The sequence below is a fragment of the Mus caroli genome, chromosome 4, assembly GCF_900094665.2.
Source record: "Mus caroli chromosome 4, CAROLI_EIJ_v1.1, whole genome shotgun sequence".
Lineage (NCBI taxonomy): Eukaryota > Metazoa > Chordata > Mammalia > Rodentia > Muridae > Mus > Mus caroli.
This window is the reverse complement of record NC_034573.1, coordinates 145,873,209-145,886,077: the sequence shown is the minus strand read 5'-3', so window position 1 is coordinate 145,886,077 and position 12,869 is coordinate 145,873,209. Positions and strand designations below refer to the sequence as shown.

Below are 12,869 nucleotides of genomic sequence, written 5' to 3'. Positions count from 1 at the left end.
AAAAAAAAAAAAAAAAAAAGAACTGAGCTATATTGAAGTTCAGTTCAGTCTGTGTCTTAGTTAGGGTTTTACTGCTGTGAGTAGACACCATGACCAAGGTAAGTCTTATAAAGGACAGCATTTAATTGGGGCTGATTGGGGCTGGCTTACAGGTTCAGAGGTTCAGTCCATTATCAAAGTGGAAGCAGGACATCATCTAGGCAGGCATGGTGCAGGCGGATCTGAGAGTTCTACATCTTCATCTGACGGCTGCTTGTGGAATACTGGCTTCCAGGCAGCTAGGACTAGGGTATTAAACCCATGCCCACAGTGACACACCTCCTCCAACAAGGCCACACCTCCCAACAGTGCCACTCCCTGGGTTGAGCATATACAAACCATCACAGTCCGCCCACCTAAATCTTAACTCAGAAAGATGCAACTTTCTGGTTTTGTTTTAGTCTGTCTCTTTCTTTTGGATGCTCAGAACCTAGGTATGCCTTTTCTAACTCTCTGAGTTTCCTTACTATTTCTCTAAAGCCCCTTTCTGTTGCGTGCAGTTTTTAAAAACCTACCACCTTTGCTTGGGAGCTGCAGTGCTACCAGCCCCTCCTGGCTCCCTTTTGTTCGTTCCACCATGTCCTTACCAATTTATTATCTCTATCTCTCCGTCCACCCTGAACTTAATGGCTTATCCCACCTAGCCCCTGCCAAACATCCTTGGCCACTCACCCACAGTGGGGCCACAGACTCATCCTTGGCCACTCACCCACAGCGGGGCCACAGGCTCTCGTCTCCCTGAGGCCTTACATGATTGTTATGTCCTTCTTCCTCCAAAACATGACAAAAAAGCCCCTCTCCTTCCTTAAGTCTGCCCTTTCCTCCTGGGGCCCAGAAGTCCCACCTCTACCCACTGCTCCCAACAATTGGTCCTCCAGCCTTCTTTATTAACAAATCAGGGACCAATTGAGAAACAGGGTTAACATCAGAACCTCTTCTTACACCTTTCCTCCCTGTTATGTGGCTGCCTGCTGCCATGTGGTGGACCTCCCTACCAGTAACTCAAATGGCATGGCTTTTTTCCTTCCTGGCATGTTCCACTTGAGGTTAGGGTTAGGGCAACTGCAGAGATTTTCAGCTTGTCCTCCCTGGGTTATTTTTCTTCCAAACTCTAATAAAATTGTCCTTGCATTTCAAAAAATAATTAAATGTAAAACCTAATAAGACAAGACCAAAAAAAAAAAAAAAAAAGGTAGACATGGTTGCAGAAGTTGCAGAAACCATTATCCTAGCATTGAGAAAGCAGAGATAGAGCCAGGAATGATGGTGGACATTTTCCGTCCCCAGATTTGAGAGATAGAGGCCTGCTGGTCTACATATTGAGATCTAGGATAGCCAGGGCTATTTAATAGAGAGATCATGTCTCTAAATATCCACAAAGCAGGCTAGCAAGCAAGCAAGCAGACAAGCAGCAGCAGATGGACCAGTTGTGAGTCCAAGGCCAGCCAGGGCTACACAGTAAGATCTTACCACAGAGAAAAAGAAAGGAAGGAAGGGAGGGAGGGAATGTAGGTACCCAAACAGACTAGCCTATGCCCCCTTTCCCCCATCAGCTCTTAACATATTGATTTGTTATATCTTTTCCTAGGCAGCCCTGGGCCAGCCCTCCTCTATCTGAAATTATAACATGCTAGGACCACTTTACTTTCCACTTGGCCTGACTTTATGCTTTTCAACTAATAAAGTCTATAGTTGGAACAGTCATGCACAAAGTCCTTAAGAGGTGGGGCAGGGGCAGAAGTCTACCTTGAGGCCTTCCTGGCCATGACGGCGGAGGCATAGCTAAGCAGCCCAGCTTAGGCCCTCCAAGTCCTTTCAAATTCACCCTTCCTAGTGCTGTGACCCTTTAATACAGTTCCTCATGTTGTGGCAACCCCCAACCACAACATTCTTTTCATTGCTACTTCATAATTGTAAATTTGCTACATTATGAATCACAATGTAAATATCTGTGTTCTGGATGCCTTAGCATGCATTTGCAGAGGACACAGGAGACACTTACTTGGAAAAGATGACCATCAGCTTCCTCCGGCTTCTCCGTGGCTCTGAGTCTTCATCAAACCCATCCATGTCCTTTCCCAGGAAAACCTCCTGATGGAAGTCCTTGTTGAGGTGTCCATCCATCTCTAGCTTCACCCCATTCAGGTGGTCTGGGGGCATGATCTCATTTTCCTCCCTGTTAGCTGCTCTTTCCCGAGTAGATGAGTGGTTGGCAGGTCTAGCAGTTGCATCCATCAGAAGGACAAGGCCCAAGAACCAGAGGCCATGAGCAGCTAGACCACAGAGGGAACTCTGCCTGGGCGTCATTGCCACCAGCCAGACCATGGGACTCCTGCAAGGTGTGAACCGAGAGCTGGAGTAAGAGGTAGCAGCAAGGAAGAAAGGGAAATCACAGCTCAAACTAGAGCCCTGGATACTACAAAGGCTCTGGGTTACTAGCACTCCCAAGAAAACTGAAGGCTGATGGCTGGCTCCACAACCTGACAGTCTACAAAGACAGACAGACCAGGCCAGGGGTGATGGCACATTCCTTTGTAGCTAGTCTTTGCTACTTTGTGGGTCCTTCTTTTTCCCATCCTTTATCTGTCTCTGGTTTCATCTCCTATCACTAGATAGGAGAGAAAGAAGGATAGAGGGGTGAGAAAGAGAGATCTCTGCATCTAATTTTTTTTTCTTGTTTCTTCTTTGAGTATGACTACTAACAAACCATAACCAACCTCCCTGAACACCCACCAATCACACCTCTAGGTGCCCTAGCATTTATATATCCTCTGAAAAGTTCCCAGAATTCCAAATGTCAAACAATCGCAGAACATTATCTGTAGCTGGCAAAACCATGCCTCTGCTACAGCACAAGGCAAATCATAGTCAGCTGCTATGGAGAGCCCAGAGCAGCCCCACATCTTTATGCCTGGGATTAAAATGGAATTACATCCTTATAATATTTATGTTTTTTAAAGCAACCAAAATTCCAAATTCTCACTACAAACCTTTAATCCCAGCACTTGGGTGACAACCAGGGCTACACAGAGAAGTATTGTCTCAGGGAAAAAAAAAAAAAAAAAAAAAAAAGACAGACCACCACAGTTAAGTGGAAGCAAATGCTTCACTAAATATATTTATTTCATACCATGATTTAATAATCAGGACCAACCATATATTCCAGCAGGACATGGTGACATTCAACTTTAATCCCAACACACAGGAGGTAGACATGGGTGGATCTCTGAGTTCAAGGCCAGCCTGGTCCACACTGTGAGCTCCAAGCCAGCCATGGATAAACAGTAAGATCCTATCTCCAAACAAGATCCACACACAAGGGGCTGGGGCTATATATATAGCTAGGGCAGGGGTGAAACACTTGTCTGGTATGCTCAAGTCCTAGGGCTGATCCCAGCACTACAGGGGGGAAAAAATGAAGAGGAAAAAGTGAAAAAGTGAAAAAGGAAAACAACAAATGATGTTTTTACTTTTTAAAAAAGAAACTGGAGAAATGTACTTGGCCAGGCTAAAGTTGCAGCACTTCCTGTACCCTAACCCTACACACCAACAATACAACAAAGTAAACCTGACTCCATTCCTCCCTAATCACTATTACAGTGTTTACTGGATGGCTGTGGTCACTCATCCTCCAGATCCCAACTTGACCACAGAGCTCTGTGACCTTGGTTAAGGCATCTGACCTTTGCTGTAGAGAATCTATTATAAGCATCACCTGTCAATAAAAAAGCTTATGGTCAATGAGCTAAGGCAGAAAATAGGAGGTGGGACATCTGGCAGGGGTAGAGAGAATTCTGGGAAATGCTCAAGGATTTGCCCCAGAATGATGAGGAGACGGGTGTAAGAATACAAGGAGAGGAAAACAGGCATTAAACTCAGGAGTTTCATCTTGTCATAGCTTCTACACACATCAGTTTCCAACAAGTAGTCAAAAGGAATGCTAGTGACACCTGTAGTGGAGGTGACAATGATACCCCTTGACCTGCCATCAATCGAAGTCAGATGGTATTTTATTTGTCAAAGTCACAACTGTTTTATGATCATTTGTTAATCTCTACCTGGGCCTAATTTCTAAATTAAAATTTGCTGTACCTATAACAGTCTACTCAGGACTTAGTTTCACCTAGGTTTCAGGAATACACAGGGTGGCTGGGGGAATATCTGTACTTCTTTGCCATCCTTACATTATAATTCTGATGAAACCAAACTATATATTTTGTTTGTTTGCTTGCTTTTTTGTTTTGAGACAGGGTCTCACAATGAAGCCTTGGTTGGCCAGGAACTTGCCAAGGAGACTAGGCTTGCTTCGAAAGTGTGGCACTTACAGGCAGTAGAATCAATAGTTCAAGGTTAGCCTCAGCTACATAGTAAGTTCAGGCAGGCTACAGGAAACCCTGTCTGGAAACTCTCGATAACAACAACAAAAGAGGAAGGGAAAAAAGACCACCAAAGTCTAAAAACCAACAGTCTAAAACAGTCCAAAAGCTGGTAATAGACTGATGATTTAGCCCAGTAGTAGAGCATTTATTTGCCCAGCATTTACGGTGCTGGATTCGATCTCCTCCAGCAACACAAAAATAGGAATGTAAAGAAATAAAGCCTGGCAGGAAAAAAAAAATGAAGTAAAAGAAAGGAAAAAACCTTTAATTCTAGCACTAGGGAGGCAAAGGCAGGCGATCTCTTGAGTTCCAGGCCAGGCTGAGTTCCAGTGCAGCCACTCTGGTCTACAGAGTGAGTTCCAGGACAGCCCGAGCTACACGGAGAAAGCTCGTCTCGAAAAACGTCAACAACAACAAAAGTAAAAGCGCTGTCGATTTAAGAACTACGCTGAACAGTACCAGAGAAGAACGATCACCAGACCCGGGTTAGGTATGAAGGTTTTACACAGGCCTTCAATTTCCAACTCATACTACTAGAACTCATGGCGCACATTTTACCAAAGAGGAAACCGAGGCAGAGATGCTGCTGGACCACAAGTAGAGGTCACAACGCCAGCCGGTAACAGAGCCCCGAGCCTCAGTTCCCCCGCGGCAGTGAGTTCCGGAAGCAGCAGCCGAGGAAGAGGGCGGGCGCACTCTTAGAAGGGCGGCCCGCGGGGTCAAGCCAGCTCAGACCTGACGCGACCCGAACGCTATACGAATGGCCTCCCAAGCCCGCCCCTCGCACAGCGACTGCAGGGACACCCCCCCCCCCTCACTCACCCGGGCTTCTGATGCGCCGGGTCTGGGCGCCCGCGAAGTCTTACGCAGAACTCGGCTCAGGCCGCCGCCATCTTTCTTCCGGGAAGGGGCGAATAAGACAACCGGGAACCGTGAGAAAAACCCCGGCCTCCGGTAGGAATCTCGAAGCCACCATCTTTTTTATGGGCGGAAGCAACCTCTGAGAAGCAACCAATAGAAATGGCGCGCGGGGTCACGTGTCAATCATTCTTGGCCCAGCCCTATCCTTCAAAGCCGCCCTGGATATCAGCTCCGGGGAGTTTAGACGCCTAGCCACGGTGCGCCTTGGGGCTCCTCCCACGGTTACCAGGCCTAACCTGCCACGCCAGTCTCCGAGTCGCGCAGGCGCCTTCCAGTCTCCGCGCCTGCGCCCCTCGGCAACCTCACTCCCGCAGCATGAAGGTATTTCGGCGCGCTTGGCGGCATCGGGTGGTGCTGGGCCTAGGCGGCCTGGCGTTTTGCAGCACCACTCTGTTGTACTTGGCGCGCTGCGCTTCTGAGGGCGAGACGCCCTCCGCTTCTGGAGCCGCTCGACCCCGCGCTAAGGCCTTCCTGGCAGTGCTTGTGGCCAGTGCGCCCCGCGCGGTCGAGCGCCGCACCGCAGTGCGCAGCACGTGGCTGGCACGAGAGAGGCGTGGCGGACCCAAGGACGTGTGGGCGCGCTTCGCCGTGGGCACTAGCGGCTTAGGCTCAGAGGAGCGGCGTACTCTTGAGCTCGAGCAAGCACAGCACGGGGACCTGCTGCTGCTGCCCGCCTTGCGCGACGCCTACGAGAACCTCACGGCCAAGGTTCTGGCCATGCTAACCTGGCTGGATGAGCACGTGGACTTCGAGTTCGTGCTCAAGGCGGATGACGACTCTTTTGCGCGCCTGGACGCTATACTGGTGGACCTACGCGCACGTGAGCCCGCACGCCGCCGGCGCCTCTATTGGGGCTTCTTTTCCGGGCGCGGGCGTGTCAAGCCGGGAGGTCGCTGGCGAGAAGCTGCCTGGCAACTCTGCGACTACTACCTGCCCTACGCTCTGGGCGGTGGGTATGTCCTTTCTGCGGACCTGGTGCATTACCTGCGCCTCAGCCGCGAATACCTGCGTGCGTGGCACAGTGAAGACGTATCGCTGGGCACCTGGCTGGCACCAGTGGATGTGCAACGGGAGCACGACCCACGCTTCGACACGGAGTACAAATCTCGAGGCTGCAACAATCAATATCTCGTGACACACAAGCAAAGCCCAGAGGACATGTTGGAGAAGCAACAGATGTTGCTGCATGAGGGCCGGTTGTGCAAGCATGAGATGCAATTGCGCCTTTCCTATGTCTATGACTGGTCAGCTCCACCCTCCCAGTGCTGCCAGCGCAAGGAGGGCATTCCCTGATGTCATTGCAGGTGCAGTGGTCTCTCCTAACACAGGCCAAGCATCCTAAACAATCTGATAAATTATCTGGGGTGAGCTTGGTTTATCCAATTGCTGTTGAGACCTTGGGACTGATGGCCAGAGACAACTAACAATGTCTAGTCCACTGGGTGTGCTCAGTATTAGTGGTCTGGTGTAAGGCCTACCCAATGACATCTGGTTATGGATGTGGAGATTGCATCTGCGAGCGCATGGGCGCACACACACACACACACACACTGACCTGTGTAATGCCACCTATCAGCCATCTGGAGTGTGAGGGAAGGGCCTCCTCACTTGATGAGCTTAGAGTGCCCTCATTCTGCAAACTCTGCAGCTCACTGCCCATCTTGATTGTTCTGCACAGCCTAACCTGCAGACTGTTGAATTCATCTCAAAATGTTACTCGTCAAAGTTGTCTTTGTATTGTTCGGACAAAGTTCCATTCTGTTGTGTCTCCTGTTTTTATCTTTTGTCATGGACAAGTATGAGGTTTGACTTGATTTTCAAGTCAACTAGCTTAGAATTTTTGTCTCAGTGGATAGAGGTTGGTAAATATAATGCAGTTTGCTTAGACCTATTTATAAATATTGTATGCTTGTATAGATAAGAATTTACAGAGGCAGGCAAATCTCTGAGTTCAAGGCCAGCCTGGTCTACAGAGTGAGTCCAGGATAGCCAGGACTATGCAGAGGAACCCTTAAATTTTTTTAAGTTGGGAATGCACGTCTTAATTTATTTTTAACTACTTAAGAAAAATACTTGTGTCAGATTTTGTATCTGTGGATTAATCTGTCAACAGCCTAGGTGGCCAACCCCACTTCTGGGTGTGTTTAAAGCATAGAAGAATGTTTAAACTATCCATTTCTCTTTCAGGTTTACACATAAATCAGTCCTTTTGTGTGTTTGTTTGTTTCTGAACAGACATGACTTTTAAAGCTTTTCAGGGAGTGTGAGCGTATGGACTGTAAGGCGCTTGGGATTAGAATGTCCACACAAAGTTTGTCTTTCAAAGTGGTTTATTCACACCAACATTCTTTACAATATCGTGCTAATATAAAAGTTAACAGCTGTCTCACCAAGCAGGTTCCACCGTGTAATCTCCAGCGAATACATTTCAGAAGCTTCTCAGCCTCCACCCACTGTCAAGTCCTTCAGTTATAATTGTGGCAGACCAGAAGGAGGTCCTTGAGAGTGTAAGCATGTGGCCAGTCAATGGCGGGCTTAAGTGGGCTGAGTAACAGCACCTGAAGTTCCGGGTTGACTGAGGCCAGGGCCACCAAGAGAGTCTCAAGTCCCTTAGGTATCAACATGGAGGGTATGGAATCCTTGTCACAGGAACATTGACAGTATGATCCTACAGACCATCCCCAGTGTTCTCATTTCATTGGGCAGACTGGTTCACTGCCATATCAGTGCCACCTTAAGGTTAGTTCATTAGCATATCAAGATCTATCTTGGACTGCAGGGTGGGCTGCCAGTGGACTTGCTTCTGAGGTGCAGCTCTTGTCAAAGCTGCCTAGTGGCAAACTCAAGCATTATTTCAAATCACACAAGAAGGCCTTTGAGTTACACAACATGGTTTTAAAACTATGTTCCATACAAGCTTCCACAAAGACCTTCAGATTCCTAGTGTCTCAGCAAAGTTTCAGGGATCCAAACCTGTGTTGAGGCTTCCTAGATTCTCTATTAAGGAAATAATATTTGCTACCTAGCATAGCACCCCAACCACACAAACTTTAACAATATTACATATCCCCTTTTAATGTTTAAAAAAAATAAGAGTATACTTAGAAAAATATAATAAGGTGGCTCCAGGATAAATGGACAACCTGAGCTGGCCTTGACCTCCAGCTTTGGATGATGTTGCAATCTCTGCTATTTTAATGGGACTGATGTTTGGGGTTTTGTTTTTATGAGACAGGGTCTAGCTATGTAGCCTAGACTAGATTTGAACTCGACCCTGCCTAATCTCCTGACTACTGAGATTACAGGCATAAACCACCATACCTAGTTTACATTAACTTTTTGTTTGTTTGATCTGTATAGCCTGAAGGTATTCCCGCCTGGGGAACTGTGGATGCAGAGAGACTTGCCCTGATTGCCTGTCATTAATTTGCTTTTAAAATTTCAGGCTGTAAACTTGAACGTGTTTGGATTCTTTCTTTTCCTTTTGTTTGTTTTCCCCCACCTCTGTTATTTTAAACCATGCCCAGCTAGGTTATTTTCTTTAGAATATTCAGGACTGGAGTGTAAAGCCCTGGCTCTGAAAGGAGGAGGTCCTCCTATGTTCATATTGTGAGGCAGTCAAGTCCTGAGTCAGATTAGGAGGCCCAGTACACTTTCTGCTGAGCTCCTGAATAGAGGATGAACTGCCTGGTGTATACATTGTATGAGAGTATGAGATCCAATGGGGCTTAAAGGTCCCTCACAGGTCTGGTGTTTTTTAGGGATGTTGATAGCAAGACCAAGTTTCATACCAATCATTTTTACCTAGGAAGTTTCACCTGAACCTTGGAATTGCTTGAGAAGTAGTTAGGTCTCTGTCTTTCAGAAGGAGCTTGTAGAGACTAAACAACATGTAGGACCATGTGGCAACCAGGACTCAAGCTCAGGGCTCCAGATAACTGCTCAAAAAACAGCACAGATGCCAAAAATCCACAACTAATGTAAGCTGTAGAGATGATTCAGTCAGTAAAGTACTTACCATGTAATTATGAGGACCATAGTTTGATTTCTCCGCTTGGCACCCACGTAGAAAGCTAGATGTAGTGATATGGGCTTTAAGTCCCAGTACCAGGGGAGACAGAAACAAGAATGTCCAGCCAGGCTATCAGTAATCCCCAGGTCCCAATACAAGACCCTGTGTCAAAACAAGATGGTCAGCTCCTGAGGAATACTCAAAGTTGACCTCTATTTAGCCTCCAAACATGTGCCCACTGACACACACAACAATAAACCCCACACTTGATCAGGGTGTTGTGTGTGTACTGTTCCTAGGGAGACATCTACTCACTCCCCGCCTCCCCCCAAAAAAACAACAGTGACAGACCAAAGTGAAAGATATCACCAAAATCCAACTTGGTAAACCAATGAGTTACTGGGGTTACTTAATGGGAATATATGGGTAAAGGGTTATTTACAGAATCAGACCACTCAAAACCAGCTGCGTCACCAACAGCTCACCTCAGCACAGGTGACAGTTTATGAAAACTGAAAATCTGAAGTACACTGCAAAACTTACAGACAGTTCAACAGGTTGGAGGGTGTCTTTCCAAGCATAGTTAAGTTGGTCCGAGGGCCCTTCTCTACCCTCAGCCCCACTGGTCTCAGCCTCCTTATCTCTTCTATGTGGCTCAGCTTGTCTGAGACTGTTTTTCAGCAGTCCTTACACCTTACATATGCTTGGAGAGGGAGGGACCTAATGAATCCAATCAGAGACTTCCTGAAGCTTTGGGCTTGCAAACTTCCAGTGTTTAACCAGTTTCCTTACAGATTACAATGTCTTATCTCCCTTCAGAAAATCCTCCCTTTTAAAGAGCTTTCCTCCAAGATGGAAAGTTTGAAATGAGAGGAAACTGCTAACCAACACGGAAAGCATTTAAACTGAGCCCAGAGATAGCTAGTCAGTAAAAGTGCTATCCATGTAAACCTGACAACCACCTGAACACAGGTAGGAAGCTAGATGTGTTGGTGCACATTTGTAATTGTGGCACTCTACGGCATAAATCGAGGTAAAGTAAGAAGAACCACTAGAGCCAGCATACGCCTTTAATCCCAGCACTTGGGAGGCAGAGGCAGGTGGATTTCTGAGTTTGAGGCCAGCCTGGTCTACAAAGTGAGTTCCAGGACAGCCAGGGCTACACAGAGAAACCCTGTCTCAAAAAACAAAAAACAACAACAAAAAAGATGGAAGGTGAGAACTGACTTCCAAAAATTGTTTTCTGATCACCAAAAGCACATCATGGCACAAGCATGCTTTCTCTTTCACGTGTGTGTGTGTGTGCGCGCGCGCACACACACACACACACACACACACACTATCCAGAGACAAATAGTTAAGTGTGTGACAGAAATTCTGTGGCTTTGGCCTAGTACATACCGTCTTCAGGAAGACCTGAAAGACTTTAGGATTTGAACAGGGCACTGGAAATGCCAACATGCAATTAATTTGGCCTATTAAAGTCAATATTTCATATACAATCTTAGGGGTATTTTGAAGTAAAAACAGTTTCTTTAGAAAGTTGTGTTGGATGGTGTTTTAGTGGGGCAAACACATAAAGGAATGTTTTTCTGAAGCAGACACAGATGAAAGGATATTTTATTAAAGCAAATACATAAAAGAACGCATGTTGAAAGATTCTTTGCTAATGACACACATGTATTGGTTCACCTTATGTTACTAAGCCCCACTTATGATGATGCCATAGAAAGAAAGCCTCTGGTGTGCTCTGATGGCTTCTTGCCTCATCTAAGGACTCGGGCCAATTGACAGAGTGATGTCAGCTGATACAGACTCACACGGTAAGACAAGACCCATGGGAGGACACATGATGTTTAGAGAGAGTATAAATAGGACCCAATGTACAATGATGGTAGGCTTACATAGCTAGGTTTGCAACACTTCTGGTTGAGAATCTGCATCTTCACTAATCTTCTCTTCGTTAAAGGCATGGCAAAGAACTTCTGGCATCCCTGCTGGTCCTGGTTGCTCCTGCTGACTTGTGCCAATTTGACAGAGACCTGGCTGTCTCTGCTAGGCCATGCCACTGCTGCTGATTTGTGTTTGCTATCCTGACATTACTAAACTAGACTGCTGATGTATTCGTGAAGTGTTTGCAAGTAGATCGAGCTGCTGCTACTGATTCCTATAAACTGAACTGCTGATTTCCTGACAACACAGATTAGACTTGCTCCAAAGAACAGTTTCTAAACAGGTCTACTTCTCCTGTATCCTAATAACCTTTCCTTTCCACTGCCTCTGGTGCATGGTGGGCTAGAAGAGAGGTTAAAGCATTTAAGAGCCTTTATCAAAATTAGAGCTGAGAAAAATTTAAACCCACAGTGTTTTGTTTTAATTTTTTGTTTTTGAGCCACAGAGTTTCACCAGACTGTCTTCAGACTCACTATGTAGTCTGGGTTAGTCTTGAATATGCAGTGACTTTCTGCCTCAGCACTCACATTCTGTAATTATGGGCATCAGCCACCATGTCCACCTCTAAAACTGCAAGGGTCTTTGTGAGTGTAATTGTCAGCAAGGTAATAATCCAAAGAAGGCAAGAAGATAGTTCAGTTCAACACAACTAAGTAAACAGTGTTGTTTCAAATTTTGGGAGTTAGACCCCAAGTAGTTTACGCATATTTTAGGACAGCAAAATTTGGTGAGGTTTTCCTGGTAATAAGTTACTCAAATCCATGTATACAATAAATCGTGGCTATAAGATATCTCGATATTGCCGGGTGTGGTGGCACACGCCTTTAATCCCAGCACTCTTGAGGCAGAGGCAGAGGCAGGCGGATTTCTGAGTTTAAGGCCAGCCTGGTCCACAAAGTAAGTTCCAGGACAGCCAGGGCTATACAGAGAAACCCTGTCTCAAAAAAAACAAAAACAAAACAAAAAAAGATATCTCGATATGTGATATCTTCCATGAAGGTGGGTTCTATAGCTCAGCAGCGGTGGAGCACACCTTTATTCACAGGAGGGAGAAGCAGGCAGATCTGAGTTCAAGCCCAGACTGGTCTACAAAGTGAGTTCTAGATCAGCCAGGACTATAGAGAGAAAACCTGTCTCAAAACAAAACAATATGAAAAAAAAAACAAAAAACAAAAAAAAACTTGTTCTATAGATTGACTAAATGTGACATCTTCCCATAAAGATAGGTTCTATAGATTGACAAGCTCACAATAACGGTCTGGAAAGGATCTGGAGGCCCTTGGGTAGATAGCACAAAGGACAACAAGCTACTAACTCTGTCTGCTCCCAGCCTTTTGGGCAGATAGGAGGTTATGTATTCCCCCTCCCTTTGATGGGATAATCCTATGTTTAACATTCGTGGTTCCCCTAATGCTTATCTGTGAGCACAAGAACCTCCATACCTCCCACATAAAACATTAAATTTTAAAGCTGAATAGAGCACAACCTGGTTAAATTTCCTCATCCATGCTGTGGGCAACATGATGTCATAATTAAAAGGATACCTCAAAGCTAAAAGACTGCCC

The 12,869-nt window shown here is 46.0% G+C and overlaps 2 protein-coding genes across 3 annotated transcripts in view; one reads left to right on the top strand and one right to left on the bottom strand.

Annotated features, from left to right (window-relative positions):
• Positions 1-5,625, bottom strand: part of Sdf4 (stromal cell derived factor 4) — a 16,853-nt gene extending 11,228 nt beyond the window's left edge. Inside the window, exons 1-2 of one of the 2 annotated variants that reach the window (XM_021159775.2) lie at positions 5,241-5,625; positions 2,042-2,371 (exon numbers count right to left, since the gene is read on the bottom strand). In XM_021159775.2, coding sequence (XP_021015434.1) covers positions 2,042-2,364 — 323 coding nt within the window. In that variant the 5' untranslated portion in view covers positions 2,365-2,371; positions 5,241-5,625. Of the gene's footprint in view, positions 1-2,041; positions 2,372-4,976; positions 5,190-5,240 lie in introns of those variants that run through there. The other variant, XM_021159776.1, reaches the window with a different exon arrangement.
• B3galt6 (beta-1,3-galactosyltransferase 6) lies at positions 5,599-8,798 on the top strand. The gene has a single exon (XM_021159777.2). The coding sequence runs from the start codon at positions 5,655-5,657 to the stop codon at positions 6,630-6,632; it is 978 nt and encodes a 325-aa protein (XP_021015436.1). The 5' UTR covers positions 5,599-5,654; the 3' UTR covers positions 6,633-8,798.
• The last annotated feature ends 4,071 nt before the right edge of the window (positions 8,799-12,869 follow it).

Coding starts and splice junctions, on each gene's coding strand:
- B3galt6 (XM_021159777.2), top strand. CDS start 5,655: ATGAAGGTATTTCGGCGCGCTTGGCGGCATCGGGTGGTGCTGGGCCTA.